Source organism: Bufo gargarizans, chromosome 10, assembly GCF_014858855.1.
Source record: "Bufo gargarizans isolate SCDJY-AF-19 chromosome 10, ASM1485885v1, whole genome shotgun sequence".
NCBI lineage: Eukaryota > Metazoa > Chordata > Amphibia > Anura > Bufonidae > Bufo > Bufo gargarizans.
In genome coordinates this window covers 68,707,755-68,730,254 of record NC_058089.1, presented here as the reverse complement: position 1 = coordinate 68,730,254, position 22,500 = coordinate 68,707,755, and the positions used below count along the sequence as shown (strand labels likewise).

Here is a 22,500-nt window from a genome sequence, read left to right as displayed (position 1 = left end):
AGAGTCCTCCTGTTGGGATAAGCCTCCTAAACTTGACACCCCTATCGCTAAAATGTCAAAAAAGATGGCCTTACCTTTTGAGGATCTTGGTAGTTTAAAGGATCCAATGGACAGATGTTCAGAGGTATATCTTAACCATCCTGGCAGTCTAATTAATGTAGTATTTTCGTACCCGAAGTGGTACATTCTTCCGGAGCTGCGGCCGGAAGTTCGCGCTGTGCTCCAAAAATGCTCATGCAGACAGCACACTGTGTGCTGTCTGCATCCATTCCTGCCCCGTTCTAATTAACCCATGGTAATTCCGAGTGTGGTTCCGGGTTACCGCTTCTTGCAGTGTAACACCGAGCCACACTCTGGATTACCGCTAGGGAGGTTAAAAAAGTATGGGAAGCCTCGACCCAAGCATTTAAACCAAATATTGCTACTATTAAAATTATGGCTAAAGGAGCTGGAGTCCCATATCCAAGATAAAACCAATTACTAGAAGTATTTCCTACCATCCTTAAAGCAGTGGACTTTATTTCCGATGCTTCTGCAGATGCCTTAAAGTTAAGTGCCAGGTCAGCTGCTCTATTCAATTCTGCGAGTAGAGCTATTTGGCTTAACCCCTTAAGGACACAGGGCGTACAGGTACGCCCTTGTGCCCTGGTACTTAAGGACAGCGGCGGCCGGCGGCGATCAGAACCCCGTGCCTGCTCAAATCATTGAGCAGGCACTTGGGGCAAATGTGTCGGGGGGTCAGGTGACCCCCCCATGTATGCGATCGCAGAAAACCGCAGGTCAATTCAGACCTGCGGTTTTTAGCGTTTCCGGGTTATTCGGGTCTCTGAAGACCCGATAACCCGGAACAGGATGGTGATGGTGGTGTGATTTCACTCCACCAATCACCATCCAGCGATCCTGAGTGGTGATGGTGACATGGATCAGGATCGCTTTCTGATTGGTCTGTGGGCGGTCCGGCGGCAGATTCAAAAGAGGCAGGCGCTCCTCTCCTCCTCCTTTTGTGTTCCGGAGCCGGAGGAGAGAGGAGCTGCCTGCACGTGTCTGCTGCCACCGCTGCCTGCACCCGATCTGTGCCCCCAGGACCCGATCTCTGCCACCAGCACCCCCCCCATCAGGTACATAGGGACAGCTAGGGAAAGTTTGGGTTAGGCAGGGAAAAAAAGGGAAAGGTAGTTTTTTTTTTTAACTTTTATTGCATCACCCCAGTTAGGGTGTCTGGGGTCCACAGCACAGCTGTGTGACCCTAGACCCCCAGGGGTGCTGCCACTTGCGCCACTCCCCCTGCCACTTGCCCCCCCCCCCCCCCACCACCACCTTTTTTGGGGTGCTTTTTTTTTTGTGTGTACGCTGACTGTGGCCGGCACTTAGCGTCTGGCCACTGTTAGCGCATCGCACACCCCACCGCTGATCAACTTCGGACGGTTGATCAGCGGTTTTGAATTTTTTTTTTTCCACATTTTTTGCCCCTTTTTTTGTTAGTTTTTTTTTTTTCTGTTAGTTTTAGGGTGAGTTCGTGAACACCCGTGCCCCCACACACACGCACACCAAATAAAGATTTACACACACGCACATACACACACAGACACACACTCCCCTATGGCCCGCCGGACGTTCTCGGACGAGGAGGCATACACCCAGCTTGCCTCCGACTCAGAGAGTCCCAGTGAGGATGAGGATGACCCCACATTCCTGTTGTCATCCGCATCCTCCTCATCATCTAGCGATGATGATGAGCCCCCAAAGCGGCGGAGACACCGCCAGGCGGAGCAAGGGGACCGCCATGTTAGGGACCCTGTGGCCCACACTAGTACGAGCAGCTCTGGGGCTCGTAGTGGTTTCCCGGCCCACCAGTTAAATCCACCGGAGCACCCTGCCGGTGAACTAGTCTGGTGTAGCCCAGAGCGATACGAGCCCGTGATTCCTGATTTTGTAGGCCAATCAGGAATCCAGATTTCCACAGTGGGCTACACTGAATATGACTTTTTTTTGTCATTTTTTCAGTGACCCACTGGTAAATCTGATGGTGGAGCAGACGAATCTGTACGCCCAACAGTTCGTCGCTCAACACCCGGGCTCCTTTTTGGCCAGGCCCGGTGGCTGGACGCCGGTCAGTGCAGCCGAAATGAGGACATTTTGGGGCCTCGTGCTGCATATGGGCCTGGTCAAGAAACCCAGTGCCAGGCTGTACTGGAGTGGGGACGTCCTATACCAGACCCCACTTTACAGTACAGCCATGACACGCTCCCGGTTTGAGGCCATCCGGAAATGTCTGCATTATTCCGATAATGCAGCATGTCCCCCCCGAGGTGATCCTGCCCATGACCGTCTGTATAAGATACGGCCGGTCATCGATCACTTTGGGGCCAAATTCATGGAGTCCTATGTACCTGGAAGGGAGGTCGTGGTTGATGAGTCTCTCATTGCGTTCAAGGGGAGACTCATTTTCCGCCAGTATGTGCCTTCCAAGCGGGCGAGGTATGGCGTGAAGCTATACAAAATTTGTGAGAGTACCTCAGGGTACACTTACAAATTTCGTGTGTACGAGGGGCGAGATTCCCGGATTCAACCCCCAGAATGTCCCCCCACTCTGGGTGTTACCGGGAAACTTGTGTGGGACCTTATGTACCCACTGCTGGATAAGGGTTACCACCTGTACGTGGATAACTTTTTTATACCAGTATCCCCTTGTTCCAGTCCCTTGCCGCCAGATCCACGTCCGCTTGTGGGACCGTGCGGAAAAATCAATGCGGCCTCCCTGCCCACTCCCTCCAGGTACCTATCCCCAGGGGTGAGACCCGTGCCCTTACCACTGGAAACCTGTTCCTCAAGCCCGATTGTATCGTCGCCTACAATCGGTATATGGGAGTAGTTGATCTCTCGGATCAAGTCCTCAAGCCATATAACGCCATGCGCAAAACCCCGGCATGGTACAAAAAAGTTGCGGTCCACTTGGTGCAGGTTGCCATGTACAACTCTTTTGTACTATCCCGAAGCGCTGGCAGCACAGGGACATTCCTCCAGTTCTATGAGGCAGTCCTCAAGGCCCTGATCTTTTCGGACCGGGAAAGAGCAGGCCGGAGTACCTCGGGAACTGTAGGCGCCCAGATCGTCCCTGGCCAACACTTTCCAGGTGTGGTCCCCCATACTGGAAAGAAGGGGCGAACCCAAAAAAGTGCAGAGTGTATCACAGGAGGGGGATACGGAAGGACACCACTACTCAGTGCGACACATGCCCTGATCATCCGGGCCTCTGCATTGACGGTTGCTTCAGGGAGTATCACACTTCCATGGAGTACTACATTTATATCCCAATTTAGCACTGACTTCGGATTAAAAAAAAACTTGAGACACCCAAAAAAACTAAAATAATTTATTAAAAGTAGACATATTAGGTATTGCCGCGTCGGTAATAATCTCCTCTATAAAAATGCCCCATGACCTAACCCCCCAGATTAACACGGTCCAGAAAAAAATATAAAAAAGGTGCAAAAAAGTGTTTTTTTGTCACCTTACATAATAAAAAGTTTAATAGCAAGCGATCAAAAAGTCATATAGCCCCCAAAATAGTGCCAATAAAACTGTCGTCTCATCCCGCAAAAAATGAGCCCCTACATAAGATAATCGGATAAAATAAAAAAAAATTGAAAATGACTCTTAGACTTTAGAGATACAATTTTGTTTTTAGGGTATCAAAAAGGATAATATAGTCTAAAACCTAAATAATTGTAAAAAAAGTAGACTTATTAGGTATCGCTGCGTCCGTAAGAATCTCCTCTATAAAAATACCCCATGACCCAACCCCCCAGATTAACACAGTCCAAAAAAAAAAAAAAAGGTGCAAAAAAATTTTTGGGGTCACCTTACATAACAAAAAGTTTTATAGCAAGCGATAACAGTCATATTGCCCCCAAAATAGTGCCAATAAAACTGTCCGCTCATCCCGCAAAAAATGAGCCCCCACATAAGATAATTGGCTAAAAGAAAATAAAAAAATGACACTTAGACTTTAGAGATACCCCAAAAAAAATTGTATCAAAAAAGATAATATAGTCAAAAACTTAAATAATTGTAAAAAAAAGTTGATTTATTAGAATTAGATATTGCCGCGTCTGTAAGAATCTCCTCTATAACAACATCCCATGACCTAACTACCCAGATTAACACGGTTAAAAAAATATATATATATAACGGTGCCAAAACCGCTATTTTTGGCACTTTTCCATTTCAGTCCATTTTTTCCGGTAACAAAACAAGGGTTAACAACCAAACAAAAGTTTATATTTATTACCCTGATAATGCAGTTTACAGAAATGCCACATTTGTGGTCGTAAACTGCTGTATCAGTAAAAGGGAGGCCGCAAAAGGAAAGGACCGACATGGTTTCTGGAAGGCCGATTTTGATGGCCTTTTTTATTGACACCATGACCCTTTGCCACCCATGACCCATGCCACCTTATCCCGTAGTTTCCAAAATGGGGTCACTTTTAGGGAGTTTCGACTCCAGGGGTGCATCAGGGGGGGTTGAAACAGGACACGGTGTAAATAAACCGGTCCATAAAAATCAGCCCTCCAAAAACCAAACGGCGCACCTTTCACTCTACGCCCCGCTGTGTGGCCATACAGTAGTTTACGGCCACATATTGGGTGTTTCTGTAAACAGCAGAGTCAGGGCAATAAAGATACAGTCTTGTTTGGCTGTTAACCCTTGATTTATTAGTGGAAAACATGGGTTAAACTGGAAAATAAGGCAAAAAAATGAAATTTTCAAATTTCATCCCCATTTGCCAATAACTCTTGTGCAACACCTAAAGGGTTAGCGACGTATGTAAAATCAGTTTTGAACACCTTGACGGGTGTAGTTTCTTAGATGGGGTCATTTTTGGGTGGTTTCTATTATGTTAGCCTCGCAAAGTGACCTCAGACCTGAACTGGTCCCTAAATATTGAGTTTTTGTGAATTTCTGAAAAATTTCAAGATTTGCTTCTAAACTTCTAAGCCTTATAACATCCCCAAAAAATAAAATATCATTCCAAAAATGGGGTATTACTATGTATTACAGAAGTAGAGAAACTGAAACTTTTAAATTTGCTAATTTTTCAACATTTTTGTTAAATTAGGTATTTTTTGGTGCAAAAAAAATAATTTTTTTGACTAAATTTTACTAGTGTCATGAAGTACAATATGTGATGAAAAAACAATGTCAGAACGGCCTGGATAAGTCAAAGCGTTTTAAAGTTATCAGCACTTAAAGTGACACTGGTCAGATTTGCAAAAAATGGCCTGGTCCTAAGGTGTAATAAGGCTGTGTCCTTAAGGGGTTAAAGGATGGTCAAGTGACACAGGTTCAAAAAATAAACTTTGCTCTATCCCATGCCAGGGAGATTATCTCTTTGGGCCTGTTTTGGATTACCTTTTAGAAAAGGCTTCTGAAAATAAACGTTTTCCTGTTTCTAGACCTTCAAAAAAAAACAGTTTTTTCAGGAACAAAAAACCTTACGACACAGACAGAAGGCAGAATTTTCGACAAGAAAACAAAAATAGAAAGAATAAGGGATTCCTCTTTAACACTCTGTCTGCTTTAAGGTCTAAGGACAGTCAGCAATGACAGTTTCTGTCCAGTGGGGGGAACACTTTCTCTATTTTTTTCAGGCATGGGAAGAGATCTCGTTAAAGGGGTTCTCCGGGCTTAACCTTTTTTTTGCTATTACATGCTAACCTGTGGAGGAAAGATTATTGCTCACATACTTACCTTCCAGAGTGCAGCCGTTCTTGAGATCTGCCTCCCAGTCACGTGGTTCCTCCAGATGGCTTTTCTGTGCTTCTGGCCGAAGTCAGTCTTCTTATCTTCTTGTGTTCTCTTCCTTTCTCCAGCAGGAGACAGATCGTCACGAGTGACGTCAACCTCCTCCTGCTGGAGAATGCTCCGGGGCGGCAGTCTTCACAGCGCACTATGCTGAATGCGCGTGTGCAGGACTACCAGACGCTCTCTGTATTGTACAGGTTTTTATGTGAAGCCTGTACTGACTTCTGCACAACGCGATGTAAGCGCTGTGCAGGAGTGACAGTATATCTATCAGCCACAGAGGCTGATCGCTATGCTTGTGCATGTCACAGGGGTATAGTCGTTGCTTGCCCCCCGCCAATCAGACTTTCCTAATGCCGGCTGACAGTTTCGGATCCCCGCAGTCCATGATGGGAATCAGAACCTTCTAAAATGTGTATATATAATATCCCCGCAGCCCTCAATGTGCCCCCTCCTCATTTTATGGATGGCCGGGCGCGCGATTTTCCCCCACTTCCGTCGTTTTCAGGATGGCGGAGCGGTTCATAGAGTGTCAGCATACAGATGACACCGTGCATGAAACAGCCGATGTCGGCCGTTTAACCTCTTCCATGCCGCGGACCGCTGTATGGAAGGGGTTAACAGGGAGGGAGCTCCCTTCCTCTCCCATTGGGCGCTGCTTTGCTGTTGCAGCCACCTGATACTTCACGGGATCACAGAGGGAAGGAGACTCCCTCCCTTATCAGTCGCTGCTCTGTTGTGACAGCGTCCGATGGTTACCATGGCAACGGGACACCTTCACAGGCTTCCGGCTTGCCATGGTATAGCTAAGCTGGATCAGGCTTCTGCTAAAGGCAGCAGCCTGATCAGGCTAGTGTAAAGTCACAATACACTACAGTACACTATATAGTGTAATGTAGGGTATTATATAGGCATCAAACCCACTGGATCTTCAAGAACAAAGTCGGTCTGTGTCAAAAAATAAAATTAATTTCTTCTTACAGCTGCACGTTTATCACTGATTAAAAATAAAATACACTACACATGTTTGATATTACCATGTCCGTAACGACCTGATCTCTGAAAGGGTCATGTTACTTTCCCCGCACAGTGAACGCCGTAAAAAAAATGAAAAAACTATGATGAAATCAAAATTTTGCCCACCACCCGTCCAATAAAAATAAATAAGTGATCAAAAAAGTCGTATGTACGCCAAAATGAAGTGATCAAAAAAGTCGTATGTACGCCAAAATGAAGTGATCAAAAAAGTTGTATGTACGCCAAAATGGTACCAATCAAACCGTCTCCTTATCCCGCAAAAAATTAGCCCCTACATGAGACAATCGGCAAAATCTGCATTATGAGGAGAAGAATAGGACATGTTCTATCTTTCGCAGAACTGACATACGCATGTGGAAAGCACATGGACGTCATCAGTGTGTTTTTTACATCCGTATGTAATGGAAATCTTGACTAAACTGGGGGAAGTCCAATCTGATACCTTCCCAAAGATGTGCGTTTCTGGGTCTAATCCTGGATTCAGTGAACCAGTGTTGTATTCTTCCTCAACACAAAGTATCCCAAATAAGAGATGACGTACCTTGTAACCTCAAAGCATCGAACCATCAGACACAGGATGACAGTATTGACCTCCACAATACTCAGAGCAGTCCTATTAGCGTTAAGAGAATTCCTACCCAAACTACAAGGGAAAGGAATAAAAATATTTTCAGACAACGCCACGGTCATTTTTTATTTAAACAGGCAAGAAGGAACCAAATAAAAAAAAAAGTATGTCCTTAACCGCAGACATTTTCTCCCTGGTCATTCCTTACATTCCCTTCGTTAAAGCTGTACATTTAAAGGGAGTAGAGAACAAGTTGGCAGTTTCTAAGCAGAAACCAGTTAGATCAAGGAGAATGGTGCTTAAACCAAGAAGTCTTCAGCCAGATAATTCAACTTTGGAGTCCTCCTCAAATAGACTTCTTTGTGAGACAGAACAAAAAATGCAACCTATTCTTTTTCCTAAATCCAGAAGATTCCCCGATAGGGATAGATGCATTCTCCTTTCCGTGGCCGAATCAGCTTCTGTACACCTTTTCTCCTCTAAGACTCCTTCCGAGGGTATTACAGAAGTTGAGGCAGGAATGGACAAGGCTTATTCTAATCAACCCCTTTTGGCCAAGGAGCACTTGGTTGGGGAAACTTTCCCTGACAGATCCCTGGATTCTTCTGGACAGGCAGGATCTGTTGTTTCAAGGTCATGTCTTCCATCCAGAAGTGAGAAGCCTTCATCTAACAGCATGTTATTTGAGGGGGAAATCTTAGAACATAGGGGCCTGTCTAAGGATGTTATATCTACTCTTTTATCATGCAGAAAAGATGGAACCTCTACCATTTATTTCAGAATATGGAAGACTTTCCTAAACTTTTCGTAAAATCCCGGTACATCCCTTGAGTTCTCCTCCCATGCCAAACATTCTAGATTTTTTGCAAAAAGGTCTGGATAAAAACCTAAGACTGAGTACTCTTAAGGTACATGTCTCTGCCCTTAGTGCCTACTTTGATTCTCCTATTGCCAATCACCCATGGAGATTCTTTAGAGCAAGTGGTAGGATTAAGCCTGTGATCAGATCCTCAGTCCCCCCCGTCCCCCCCCCCCGGGCGAGAACAGGAGATTTTTGTATAACTTACCAGTAAAATCTTTCTCGCTCTTCATTGGGGGGACACAGCACCCACCCAGTATTGTTGTTCGGTCACAGTTGTGGCAGTTGCTGGTTTGAACCCCGTTGGGTCCTTCGGCATGGTTGGTGTTCCATGTTTTTTCATGGTTGGCTTGCTTCTCCTACTGCGGGACCTTAATCTAGTTTTATCTAGATTGATGGACCCAAAGAATGAGAGAGAGAGGAGGCTCCACTGTCTAGATGTCAAAATAATATTTGAGTCGCTAATCAATGGAGAAAATACTCTAGGCTTTTTATACAATTTGGTGGTAAAAAATAGAGGTAATAAAGTTTCTTCCAGAACACTATCTAGATGGATAGTAGGGGCCATCACCTTAGCCTATTCTCGATTTGGTGCTCACTCTACCAGATCCATTTCTACTACTTGGGCAGAGAGGGCTGAAGCATCGCTCAAGCAAATTTCTAGGGCCGCTACCTGGAAGTGTGCTTTCTTTCACCACTACAGATTAGACTTAGACTCTAAAGAGCGGCTATCTTTTGGCAGGAAAGTTCTGCAGGCAGTTGTCCCACCCTGAGCTAGGTACTATTCTAGTCGTCTCTCAAGGGTGCTGTCATGGGAGTAAGGGAAATTTAAGATTACTTATGGTAATCACTTTTCCACTTTTTTATATGTAAAAAAAAAAAAAAAAGTGTTTTAGAATAGATTTGTTTTAGGACAAGTCCTCGCAATTAACTGGTGGTATAGGGGAGGTATCCCTCCTTAAGTGCTCGCCACGAAAGTTCCGGTTTCCTGTCCTGAATGGAAGCGGTGTCATGGGCTCATGGAAAAGTGATTACCGTAAGTAATCTTAAATTTTACGTATGTCAGACAGACATACCAGATCATTTAGCAGGTTGTCATTTATCTCCAAGTGTGTGTGGGGGGGTTTTGGTATGGGAGCATAATAAACCATAAACTGGGAAATTGTCTGACCACAAGAATGCATCCATAGAGCAGCGTGGATCGGAGTTCAGGAGATTGTACGATATAAAGAGATGATCAAGTCTAGCGTAGCTGTTGTGTGCTTTGGAGTGGAAACTATAGTCCCTGACACCTGGATGCAGGATGCGCCATAAGTCAACCAACCTAAGCGCCACAAGGTCAGCCTTGAAATCGTATAGGGACACTGAGGAGATAGAGGACTTACTCGTGGAGGAATCGATAAACTGGGTCTATCACCAGGTTAAGGACACCTGCCAAAAAGAACCTGAATATGGTACTGGAAGCATTTCTAGTTGGTTTTTATGAAGCTGTTGCCAACTTGGTGTATATATAGAAGAAAAACTTGTGCCTAGCCACTAAACAATAATCATGGCATCAGACGATCTTGGAATCCTTTATTGTAACCAATGGTGAGAGAAGCACTGATAACAAAAGGCCCCATTACATACCACTGTTGAGAATTCCAGAACTACCAGAGTTGATCCACCTACCTGACTTTGAATTGTGGTCATACACCTAAACCAAATATATGAAGAAGTCACCATCTGCTCTAGGGATCGACCGATTATCGGATTTACCGATATTATCGGCCGATATTCAGGATTTTGAACACTATCGGTATCTGCATTTATTTTGCCGATATTCCGATAGTGTATGGGGAACACAGATCGCGCTGCTGACAGCGCTCTCCGTGTTCCCCTTAGCAGCACAGGGGAGAAGGAGCAGTGTCTCCTCCCCCTGTGCTGCTGCTGCTGCTGCCGCCAATAAAGGGACAGGGGACAAGAGGAGGGGAGGAGCTATGGCCACTGCGCCACCAATGAAGCTTAATCTCACATTTATTCATATACAGGAGGCGGGAGCTGCAGAATCAAATAGCTGGCTCCCGACCTCTATGAGCAGTAGCTGCGATCTGCGGTAGTTAACTCCTCAGGTGCCGCGGATCGCAGCTACTGCTCATAGAGGTCGGGAGCCGGCTATGTGATCCTGCAGCCAGCTCCCGCCTCCTGTATATGAATAAATTAGAGATTAAGCTTCATTGGTGGCGCAGTGCGCCCCCCCTCCCCCCCAGTATTAAGAAGTGGTGGCGCATAGGGCCCCCCCACCCCAGTCGCAGTGCGCCCCCCCACAGGATTCCCTCTCCCCTGCTCCTCCGATCGGAGCCCCAGCAGTGTAATGCTGGGGCTCCGATCGGTTACCATGGCAGCCAGGACGCTATTGAAGCCCTGGCTGCCATGGTAAGCTCCATGCTGCTGTGTGCACAAAGCACACAGCAGCAGGGACAGTGTGAGCTCCTATTCACCCTGATAGATCTCTATCAGGGTGAATAGGACAAGGGTTCTAGTCCCTAAGGGGGCTAAAAGTTAGTTAAAAAAAAAAAAAGTTACAAAAATTAAAATAAAAACACCAAAATATTAAATATAAATGAAAAATAAAGATTTACAAAAAAAAATAAAAAATACACATTAACAATAAACATTAATTTTCAGCAGATTTGTGGGAATTTTTTTATTTATTTTTTCAAAAATGAAAATTCCCAGAATATCGGTATAAATTATCGGCTATCGGCCTGAAAGTTCACAAATTATCGGTATCGGCCCTAAAAAATCAATATCGGTCGATCCCTAATCTGCTCCTTTACTAATTTAAGACAGAGTGTTAATGTACCACAAACCAGTTTCTTCTGGCCCCTCTAGCTGAGACATGTGTGTAACAAACAATTTGGCCACAGTGATGTAACTCAGAGTGATGTAAATCAAACCTAGTCTCATCATTTTGCTAAATAATTACATAGTTAATACGGTTAAAAAAAAATACATAAGTCCATCAGGTTCAAAGATGTAAAACCATCTTTGTGGGCCTTGAGTCTCTCCTGAAGAATTGAGAAGAGATATCCCAGATCTGGAAAACTACCATATGTACAAATTTAAGGAAATATGTCATAAAAATATATGCAAGTTAAAACAAGATAACAACACATACATCCTTGCGTCCTCCTTTCTTTGCCTCCGAAATCTCACGCAGCCGCAGTATAGTATTGCTGACTGCCTGCACCTGTACGATACTCCGGCTCCTGAGGCAACAGCGCTCTGATTACGTCACTGGGCTCAGGCATGCCCATTGACACTATTCAGGCTGTTGCCCTCAGGAGCAGGACTATCGTACAGGCGCAGGCACTCAGCGCAGGCACTCAGCGGGATTTCGGAGTCCGAGAGAGGAGGACGTAAGGATGCTGGGGTGAATAAATTACATTACGTAGTGGAGGGGGCGGCGAAGTTTGGCAAGGATGTGGGAGTAAATTTTTTTCTTAGGACGCGTGCTGGGCTTGGAAGAAAGGCAGGCTGGGCACTGCAGGGGGGCGTTACTGGGCACTTGAGGAGAGTAATAACGCCCCTCTGGGCACCTTGAGGCTTAATTAGCATATCTGAAAAATCGCTTTTTCATCAAAATGACAACTTGAATAAAAGAAAGAAGACCCATGTTGGAATGAAGGTACTTTATTGCACATTGCTATGTTAACAGTTTTATATGCTCAAAATCGATGACAGATTCCCTTTAAACAATAGGTTATTTTTCAATTACGCACTTCCTTTAAAGGGGTTGTCTCATCATAGACAATGGGGGCATATCGCTAGGATATGCCCCCATTGTCTTATAGGTGCGGGTCCCACCACTGGGACCCTCACCTATATCGGGAACCGAGCCCCGCTCCCATTCACTTTTATGGGCTCAACGGAAATAGCCAAGCCAGTGCTCAGCTATTTTCGCCGGCCCCATAGAAAATTAATGGAGGGCGGCTGCGCATGCGCCGTGCGCCCTCCTTCACTTTCGGGGCTCTGTTTTCTATATAGGTGCGGGCCCACACCTATAAGACAATGGGGGCATGTCCTAGTAATATGCCCCCATTGTCTATAATGAGACAACCCCTTTAAGGATAGAAAATAGGTAATAAACATTAGATGGATTCATAGAATTTATTTGACCCCTTGGTACAGATGTGCACACTTACTAATTATATCTGTACAAGCAGAAAGGGAACCCTAAGGCTGGGTTCAGACCTGAGCGTTTTACAGCGTGTTCCTATGCGCTGTAAAACGCTCAACAGGCAAGAACCAATGATTCCCTATGGGAATGGTTCTCACCTGAGCGTTTTACAACGCGTACGATCGCGCTGTAAAATGCCCGACGCCCCAAGAAGTACAGGAGCTTCTTTGGGGCGTCATGTCGCGCGTTCCCATACATAGACTTCCGGGAACGCGCGACAATGGGCGTTCGCATACTACCGGAGCCGCGTATGTGAGACGCCAGAGAATCGCGCATACACAGCGCTCAGGTCTGAACCGGCTGTTATGCACATGATTTGGGTGTGCTGTGTTTTATTTATCAGGTATGCACAACTGTCTCTTTATTGAGAGCACATTGTCAGACTTAACAAAGGGCCACAATTAAACTTAAAGGGGTATTTATGCCTGGGACATTTCTGCTTTATCAAAAGTGTATGAAATAATTGCTTCATAGGTGCTGGTTCTGCTGCCAGGATTCCCACATGTCAGAAAAATGGGGGTCCCTTACTTCCCATTCACACATCGGAAAGGAAGAGACCATGCATGCATCTGGCTCTTTCTTTTGTAAAGTATTTGAAAGAATTAGGGGGCACATTTATTAAGACCGGTGTTTTTAGACGTCAGTCTTAATAAGCCCCTGCACTGGCAGTAGATCGCTGACGTTATGGAGAGGTGCCAGCTTCTCCATAACTTCAGCGGATCCTCTGCCAGTTCTAAATGTAAGACAGCTTCCTAGCTGTCTTACATTTAGACCATTTTCTATACCTAAATCAGGAGTAGAAAATGGTAAATGAGACGGCCCTGCCAGTCCATCCTCTTCCTCGCTCATGCCACGCCTACTTTTTTTAGACCTGGCATGATCGAGAAGTCACAGATACTGGCGCAACAAGCTCTGGCAGCGCAATCTTCGCCTGAAATATACCTAATAAACTACAAAGAAGATAACCGTACCTATGTATGGTGGTCACCCATCCACCACATTCACTACTTATTGGAGACCCACAGAGGGGTCAGAAAGCCCCATTCTGCTGCTTTATAGGGCACCCAGAGACTGCTACAGTATGCTGCAATAATAGTTGCCAGTTCCTGCTTCCACAGTACTTGTCTTTGACATAGAAAATACATGTGAGCAGACACAGACAAATAGGCTGTGACCAGATGGTTGTAGGTGTCACAAAGAATTGCATTGTGGCACCCTTTTATATATTCACCACTGCACCAGACTGGGGCTCCGAGGAGTTAGTCTATTATTCTCATGGATAGATAGATAGATGGACCTTGGTTACATGATTTACTGTATATAACAGATGTATTAAATGTACATTAAAATAATTTATGTATTTACTTGTAGATGTGCTGAAACTGTTCCTGGAAAAGGTTATGAACCTGAACTATGATGAAAAGCCAGATTATCATGAGCTTCAAAATAGTTTTTCATCTGTTCTGCAGAAATTCAATGTCAAGCCGTATGATCCTATACAACTGGAAAGAAGGTAAATGCCAAATTAATGTCACTGTCTTTTAAAGGGTTTATAACTGCACTTGGCTTTACAGACTTCCGAACCCGAGTTATTTTACAGCAATAATATAGTGTTACACTACCATTCTACTTTCCCTAGCATGCATTTCCAGCAGGCTACTGAAAGCCTCCTGCATTACGATGGCCTGGACTTCCTCTCCTTCACCCAGCAGACCCGGCCTCCAGAGCAGCCTCTTGCTGCCCGTGGGGCATGCCCGCACCCTTTGGCCCGTAAAGGGGTTGTCTCATCTCGCTAGGATATATACCCCATTTGTCTTATAGGTATGGGTCCCACCTCTAGGACACACACCTATATCGGGAAAGGAGCCCTGCAAAGTGGTGGCTGGAGGACTCCGGTGTGGCCACCACCAAACTGTCTCCCCATATAAGTGAATTGGAGCACACAGCATCTGACCGGTCACTGCTCCCATTCACTTCTATGGGCCCGACGGAAATAGCCGGGCCAGCACTCGACTATTTTCGGTGGCCCCATAGAAAATGGATGGGAGGTGGCTGCACATGCACATGCCCTCCGCCACTTTCGGGGTTCTCTGTTCCCTGGTACCCGCACCTGTCAGACAATGGGGGAATATCCTAGTGATTTGACCCTTTTGTCTGAGATGAAACAACCCCTTTAACCCCTTTTCACACAGCAGACACCTGAGACTAATGTCTGTAATCAGCAATGACGCTGATGGTAGACATTTAGCCCCTCAGATGCCATGATAAAAAGATCGGGGTAGGCGTTCTTTACTGGTAATAGGCCTGAACTTTTATAAAAGCCACTAGACCTATTGCAGGTATATTCCAATGCAGGCCTGCAGGTAGCAGCACTGCTTTGTATTATACTGAATTTTCCACACGCTAATATAGTAAAAAAAAAAAAAAAGTATTTTAAAAATATATAAAAATTCACATCACCCCCTTTCCCCATAATAAAATAAAGATTGCCAGCTGCCAAAATGCCAACACTATTAAAATATAAACGTACCGGTATTTATCCCATATGAAGAAAACCGTAATAGAAAAAATCTAAATGGCCAGTTTGCAGTTTTTTGTCTCTCCGCCTCCCTAAAAACATTATAGAAAAAGTGATCGTATGCAATATTAAATGGTGCCATTAGAAAGTGCAACTTGTTCAGCAAAAAACAAGCCCTCATACAGCTACAGTATGTGAACGTAAAAATAAAAAAAGATACGACTTCCGGTTCCGGTGCCAGCATGGTGAGACGCGGCTAACCTCGGCTCCGTGCAGTCAAAACCTCAAGAGGCTAAATCCCCCCTACAGACCAGACAAAGTTTGGGACAATCGACATCGCTAGTACAGCGAAAGTGTATGGATCGCTACATCCTAAATATGGGGGCGAAAAGCAAATCTAAAGGTATAAAAAAAACTTTGAAAACGGCAGCGCGGGAAAGCGAAGGGGAGGAGGAAGACGCGCCCATGTCTGTACAGCGGGAAATAATGACAGACCGCTCAGAACCAGATGAGGTGGATCTCAAAGGAGAGGAAGCAGGCATTGATTATGTAAAGTTGGGGATAGAAGTGGCTAACAGAATACTACCTGACCTGCAAGAATCACTTGCTAACACAGTAGGACACACACTTCAGTCCTTACAAGCTACCGTAGCGGAACATGGGTCGAGGCTAGATAATGCAGAGACTCGCATACAAATTCTGGAGGAGTCTTGCTCTGACCTGCGCACGCTGCTGGAGAAGGCAGAAAGAGAAACAGCATCCATTAAAATGAAAGTAGAAGATCTGGAAAATCGCTCACGGAGGAGCAACCTCCGCATTGTGGGATTAAAAGAAACTATACCGGCCCAAGATTTGATTACAATATGTGAGCAAGAGATACCACGGGCACTAGGTCTTGAAAATGCATGCAAGGTGGAAAGAGCACACCGTATAGGCCCTGACCTGAGACCAGGCACCGATCGTAATTTAAAAGCTGCTTCAAAAATACAGCAAAGACCGAGACCACTCATAGTGAAATATCTCGACTTCACTGACAAGACTGCCATATTGCGACAATACAAAAGGCAGGGATCTACACTAGAAGTCCGCGGCCTGAAAGTGCTGATATTTGGGGACTACTCCATGGAGGTGCAAAAAAAGAGGAGGGAATTCTCGGGCATTTGCTCTGAGCTTTATGAGAGGCATACTAGATTTGCACTATTGTATCCAGCACTCCTCAAAATATTTCACTCGGATGGCTCATCATCTACTTATACTTCAGCTGAAGAGGCAAGAGATCAACTGGGCCTACAACACCTACCGTTAAGGCCTCCAGGTAGATATCGACCATCAGAGAAGTCAGCTACATCTGCGGAGACCGGAGAAGAGACAGCTGCGTCACGCAGGGACATTAACGGTGAACCACGGAAATGGCCTGAGCGCTGAAGGCGGTAAATGTGCAAGAAAAGGTTATGTTCAGAATGTTATAACAGAACATTTAGTTTAAATAAGTTCGATATAACAATGAGGGATTGACTGACCATGTTGGAAAAAGGAGAAGTCAATAGAGAAAAAGAGGAGAAATATGTTAATGTGTATTAGCATAAGAGTTAGTGGGAATATAATTCTAGGCAAGTTGCCATGGAAACTGTTTGGGGCGGGAAGGGATTGTTTGTTTGTTTTTTTGTTTGTCTGGATGCATGCCCAAATACTTAGGCCATATCTTTTTCATGCGGGGATAGTATAATGAGAATCATATCATGGAATGTGAAGGGACTTCGTTCCCCTGCCAAAAGAAACATGATTCTGAAACACCTGCAAAAATGTAGAGCAGATATTGCACTACTTCAGGAAACTCATTTAGGCGCAGAAGACTTCTTTCGCATGGAGAGGATGTGGGTAGGGAAAGCAGTAGGGTCCAAATTAGTAGACCGCAAAGGTGGGACATTAATATTGTAGCATAAGAAATTGCAGGCTGACATATTGACACATGTGACAGATGAGGAAGGCAGATGGCAATTTGTGACTATGAAATTACCTATAGGAGAGATAGGGTTAATTAATATATATGGCCCTAACGGGGAGAGTAAGAAGTTCTTTGAGGAGATAGGCACACGACTAACCACCCTGCAACAACAAAATCTTATAGTGGGGGGAGACATGAACACGGTGTTAAAGAGTAGGGAAGATCGCAGACCGGTTAGGTTAAAGAAGAAGACGGCGGTGGGAAGAGAAATAGTGTTGGAATGTTTGATGCGAGACCATGACCTCATGGATCCTTGGAGAGAGGCATAGGCTACTTTCACACTAGCGTTCGATCGGATCCGTTCTGAACGGATCCGCTCATATTAATGCAGACGGTGGCTCCGTTCAGAACGGATCCGTTTGCATTACCATGAACAAACGGATCCGCCGAGCCCAGTGACGTCCGATGCTCGCTCTTCCCTCAGTCAGCAGGGAAGAGCGAGCATCGGACGTCACTGGGCTCAGCGCATGCCCAGTGACGAGGATGAAGCTCCTGCCCTCAGTCTCCTGCTGATCGCACAGGCGCAGCCCTCAGTGGGTACTGCGCCTGTGCGAGACTTCGTTCGGCGTGAGGGAGGGGGAGGAGAGGGAGGAGAGGCTGTGGCAGGCTGGGGGCGGCGGTTAGACAGTACAAGGAAGGCGGGCTGGGCACTGTAAGAGGGGCGGTACTGGGCTCTCTAAGATGAACAAAACGCCCCTCTGGGCACCTTCAGGACACATTTACATATCAATCAAAGTAGTTTTTTTGCAGTAACTGCTGGACGGATTTCAAGATAAAAGAGCACAGCCTAATCCAGGTAAGCTGTGCTTCATGGCTGCTTTAAAATCGTTTTTTGGCTTAGGGGAGGTGACAGAATCCCTTTAATTATATACCGTTGATAAAACAGATTAAACAAGAACTAGAGAAATGGCAGTCATTGCCCTTGACGTTACTAGGAAGGTGTCATCTGATAAAAATGGTTAGTGTCCCCAAATTATTCTATCCAATGCAAACATTACCCATCTTTATTAGGCATAGAGATATACAAGAATTAAACAAAGCATTTTCACAATTTATATGGTCCAAAAAGAGAGCGAGGATAGCCCTACGGAAATTATATTTACCAGTAGAAAAGGGAGGAGTCCGTTTTCCAGATCTTAGAAAATATAATTTAGCCAGTCTCTTTCGACATTGTAGGGATTGGTTGGCAAAGACATCCTATTATTCGATTCTATCACTGGAAAAAGAACTAGCTCAGGGATGGGACTTGGGAGCACTTATGCACTCACACCTAGCTTCAAGAACAGTTGATATTAAAAGCTCAATAATATTGAGGGATACTATTATTGCTTGGAAAGAAGTGAGAAAACTATACAGCTTATCCTTTAAAACTTCCAAATATATGTATTTATGGTCTCATCCAGAATTCGAAGCAGGAAACAATAATAAGTTATTTCAACAGTGGAAACAAAAGGGGATAACAACTCTACAGCATCTGTTGCATTAATTAAGAGCAAAGGTACCTCACGTTGCCAGAACTAAAGGAAAAATATAGTCTCCTTGGAAGACAGGAGTTACAATTTTACCAAATAATGCACTTCTGTAAGTCCAGATTAAAACAAGTGGCCTCGGAATGTAAAATAAATGGCTTTGATGCTTTACTCAAACTAATAGGAAGTAAGTGGTCATTATCAGACATATATAAGCAACTTAGGGACAGTGAAAATGATAAAACGGCTACAGCAATTGGTGGAGGGTGGGGTAAACTATTATTAAATCAGGGTTGGAGAGAAAGAATAATGATGGGGTGGATTAGGACAAGGAAAGCAGTAGTATGTGAGAAATGGAGGGAAACCCAGCTGAAACTAATACATAGGGCAATATATGCTTTCAACATAAATAACACAAGAAATAATGAGACCTGGATAAATAAGTGTCCAAAATGTAACCTCCAAAAAGCAGACCTGGACCATGGGATGTGGCTTTGCCCCAAGACACGACAGTATTGGGAATGGCTGTTGTCGTGGATCAAAGACACCTGGCATATTGAGCTGCCATGTGAGCCAGAAGTTGTTCTATTCCATGTGTTTCCAGACACAGTTCAAGTACCTAAACTAATAGATGGGGAATTGCTGGTAGCATTAAAATGTTTACTGCAAAGATGGCTGGACCCACAAATTCCCACAAATATGGAGTTCTATAGCTTAATGCGATATTTCATGTTAATGGATCAACTAGATGCAGAAACAAATAAAAACAAAAGCTCGACGCCCTTTTTAAACAAATGGTCAAAGTTTATTGCAAAGCATTTGTCAGTGGAGGAAACGCAAGAGCTCATGAGTAACTTTAAACACACTGAGTGGTATTTACAAAAGGACATTAGAGGTACCCTGGGTAAACTGAAAGTTACATAATTAAACAGAATGGAGTATAAGACTTATTTTGCAAAACTTAAAGTGGAGATAATATTGATAAAAGGGAGGAGGTGCATCCAGACAAGTTGAGGGTTGGGGGGAGGGAGGGAAGGGTGTATGTATGTTTATGCATTTTTGTGATTATACAGCGAATAATATTTCTCTGGGCATCATTTGTTATCCAATCTAATGCTTCGTATTTTGTCACTGTATGTGAATTATGTGAAGTATACGCATATGTGTATGGAGAAATTTTATTTTATATATTCGCTATATGTGAAAAGAAATAAAAAGTTTTGAAAAAAAAGATATGGCCGTGGAAAGACAGGGAATGAAAAACGAAAATGCAAAAAGTAAAATTGCCATGTCATCAAAGGATTAACCTCTTCCCGACCACCTAATGTAAATTTACAATGGCTGGACTTCATGGACTAGTATACTGGTATAGCAATAAATGAGGTGCTGCAAACAGAGCTGTGTACTGCATGTAGGAAGGGTAATTGATGTTATCCCCGAAACGCGTCAAGCGTCAAATAAAACTTCTGAAACTACCTTCTTGAAGTCCTCCTCCTCCACTTTTTTTATACTCTAATTCTCTCTAGTACACCCTGGTGGCTAGAATTGGCTTTCTTTTAATATACAATAGCCCCTTAGCGCTTCCACCCTACCCCTCAACCCCCGCATTTTTCTCTGTTTTGATACTTTATTTTTTTATATTGTATTCCGAGAAGTAGCAGCCTGGTGGTTCCTCTACAGAAAACTTCAGATCTCTATATAGGGGTTAGAGGGTGAAATCCAGGAGAGCCACTTTGATAACGCTCTTGGGAGGAGCCCCAAGACAAATCTGTTCCAGTGACACAATGGATCTACACTCGCTGTGTAACATATAGCTACTGACTGACCTTGTTATGATGAATTTCCAAACATGAATACCATTTTGTCGTGTTTTGATATTGCTGATAAAAAATAAAAAAAACTTTAGGAGTCACTCTAGACCATCCAAATTTAAAAGACACCCAGATCTACAAGAAAGATGTGGTGTCAAAATTGCTGCCTGTCACATACACATCGTCCCAGCAAGCGACATTGGCAAAACTGAAATGTTAACTGCGGAGATCCTTGATCGGAACCATGGCCAACAAACTTGGAAACACCTACCTAACAGGTGTGAGTTAGCAGGAACAGACGACACCAGTTGACAAAAGGAAAGCAGAGAGGATAATCCAAAGGCGTATTATATTAGGGCATTTTGGGCAGCTGATGGGGCCATGGCTGCCCAAAACACCCATCAATGTTTCATCGTTGTTCCGGGCTCAGTCCCTGCCATTTACCCTCATGGGCATCCAGCCACTAGGCCTGAAGCCTATGAGGCAGTCAAGTGGCGCAGGCAGTCACCAGTACACAGGCAGTGTAATGCAATGCTATCATCGCCTTGCCTGCGCCTGGTATCTGTCAACTCAGGCCGTAGGCTGGAAGGACATAATTTGGATGTGTGGACCAGTCTCCGTCCCAGTTCCCTTACCTGCATAATGCCCATACTCCTCTAAGGGTCTCTGCGATAATGCGGATGAATGCTGACCACTATCTGGCGATCTGACCTCTGATGACTGTGTCCCGGATATATGCCATACGCCCTCCAGGGACATTGACACTGTAGAACCGCTCGGTCTGTACCCGCTCTACCCCTTCTGGTTTAGGTGTACTATATGCCCTCCAATAGTTGAAGGTGTTTAAAAACATTGCCCCTGTGTCCCCTGATGATTCAAGGGGCTCTGTTGTGTTTAGATGCAGACCTATAGATTTATTCACCTGAAGAAACGCGTAGGGACACGTGAGTTCATCACGTTTTTTCTTTTTCTTTTTTACATCAGTTAACTCACCAGCTTGGGTGTCCTGGCCTTGCCTCTAGGTACATACCTGTGCAGGGTGGTTTAGACACTCAAGCCTAGGGTGAGGTTCCAGATGGGGCCACCCCTTGCGGGGCAAGGACCCCGTGTTAGAAGGTCACTAGGGTCTAGATCTAGAAGGACAAGTAGGGCCTTATAGGGATAGTTTAGTCCCCTGAGGCTTCCCCTACAACGACTATGTCCAACCTGGGACCCGTCCCCTCTCTAACAAAGATATCTGGACTAACAACCGTGGCCGGGTGAACAGAAATGACCCTGCATCGGTAAGACTTTTCCTCTGTCTACAAGGTGTTTTTCTTGACAGGGCATGGATACATGAGACACTGACATCTGCTTTACTGTACACCTCCGTTGGCAAGTAGCATCACACACTTGCATCAGGTCTTTGTCTCTGTATCCATCTCATTGGTGTCCAGCTAGACTTAGCACCCACCTGCTGGAGCATTATCCTGGGGCTTCTAGTGTGCGGCCTAGCGCATATACAGTATATGTGGACCGTTTGATCCAGTTGGTTGTTAGTATATGCTTGTAAGAGGCTCTTCTCTTAGTGAAATTTTATCCAATATCATTAAAGGTTACGTTTTAACATGTCACTGCCCCGTTATAATATTTTTTGGTAATTGCATTTCTGAGCAGTGTTTGGGGAGAAGAGCAGAGCACCTCTCTCCCCCAGGTAGAGACAACCCCTCCTTCATTTATTTCTTGGAAATGGCCTGTGACCTGAATCTCGGACAGCAGAGTGGAGCCGGAGTGAATAAAAAAATGTATTTTAATTTTTTTAATCATCACTGCTAGGGGCATATACAGCCAGGGCCATAAATATTGAGACATCCACACAATTTTAACATTTTTGGCTCTATACACCACCACAATGGATTTGAAATGAAACTAACAAGATGTGCTTTAAACTGCAGACTGTCAGCTTTAATTTGAGGGTATTTACATCCAAATCAGGGGAACGGTGTAGGAATTACAACAGTTTGCATATGTGCCTTCAAGTTATTAAGGGACCAAAAGTAATGGGACAGAATAATAATCATAAATCAAACTTTCACTTTTTAATACTTGGTTGCAAATCCTTTGCAGTCAATTACAGCCTGAAGTCTGGAACGCGTAGACATCACCAGACGCTGGGTTTTTTCCCTGGTGATGCTCTGCCAGGCCTCTACTGCAACTGTCTTCAG

General features: G+C 44.6%; 1 protein-coding gene across 2 annotated transcripts in view; it reads left to right on the top strand.

Moving 5' to 3' along the window:
- VRK3 (VRK serine/threonine kinase 3) overlaps positions 1 to 22,500 on the top strand; it is a 254,135-nt gene that overhangs the window by 217,560 nt on the left and 14,075 nt on the right. For both annotated transcript variants that reach the window (XM_044269695.1, XM_044269694.1), the window contains exon 14: positions 13,865 to 14,006. In XM_044269695.1, coding sequence (XP_044125630.1) covers positions 13,865 to 14,006 — 142 coding nt within the window. The remainder of the gene's footprint in view (positions 1 to 13,864; positions 14,007 to 22,500) is intronic.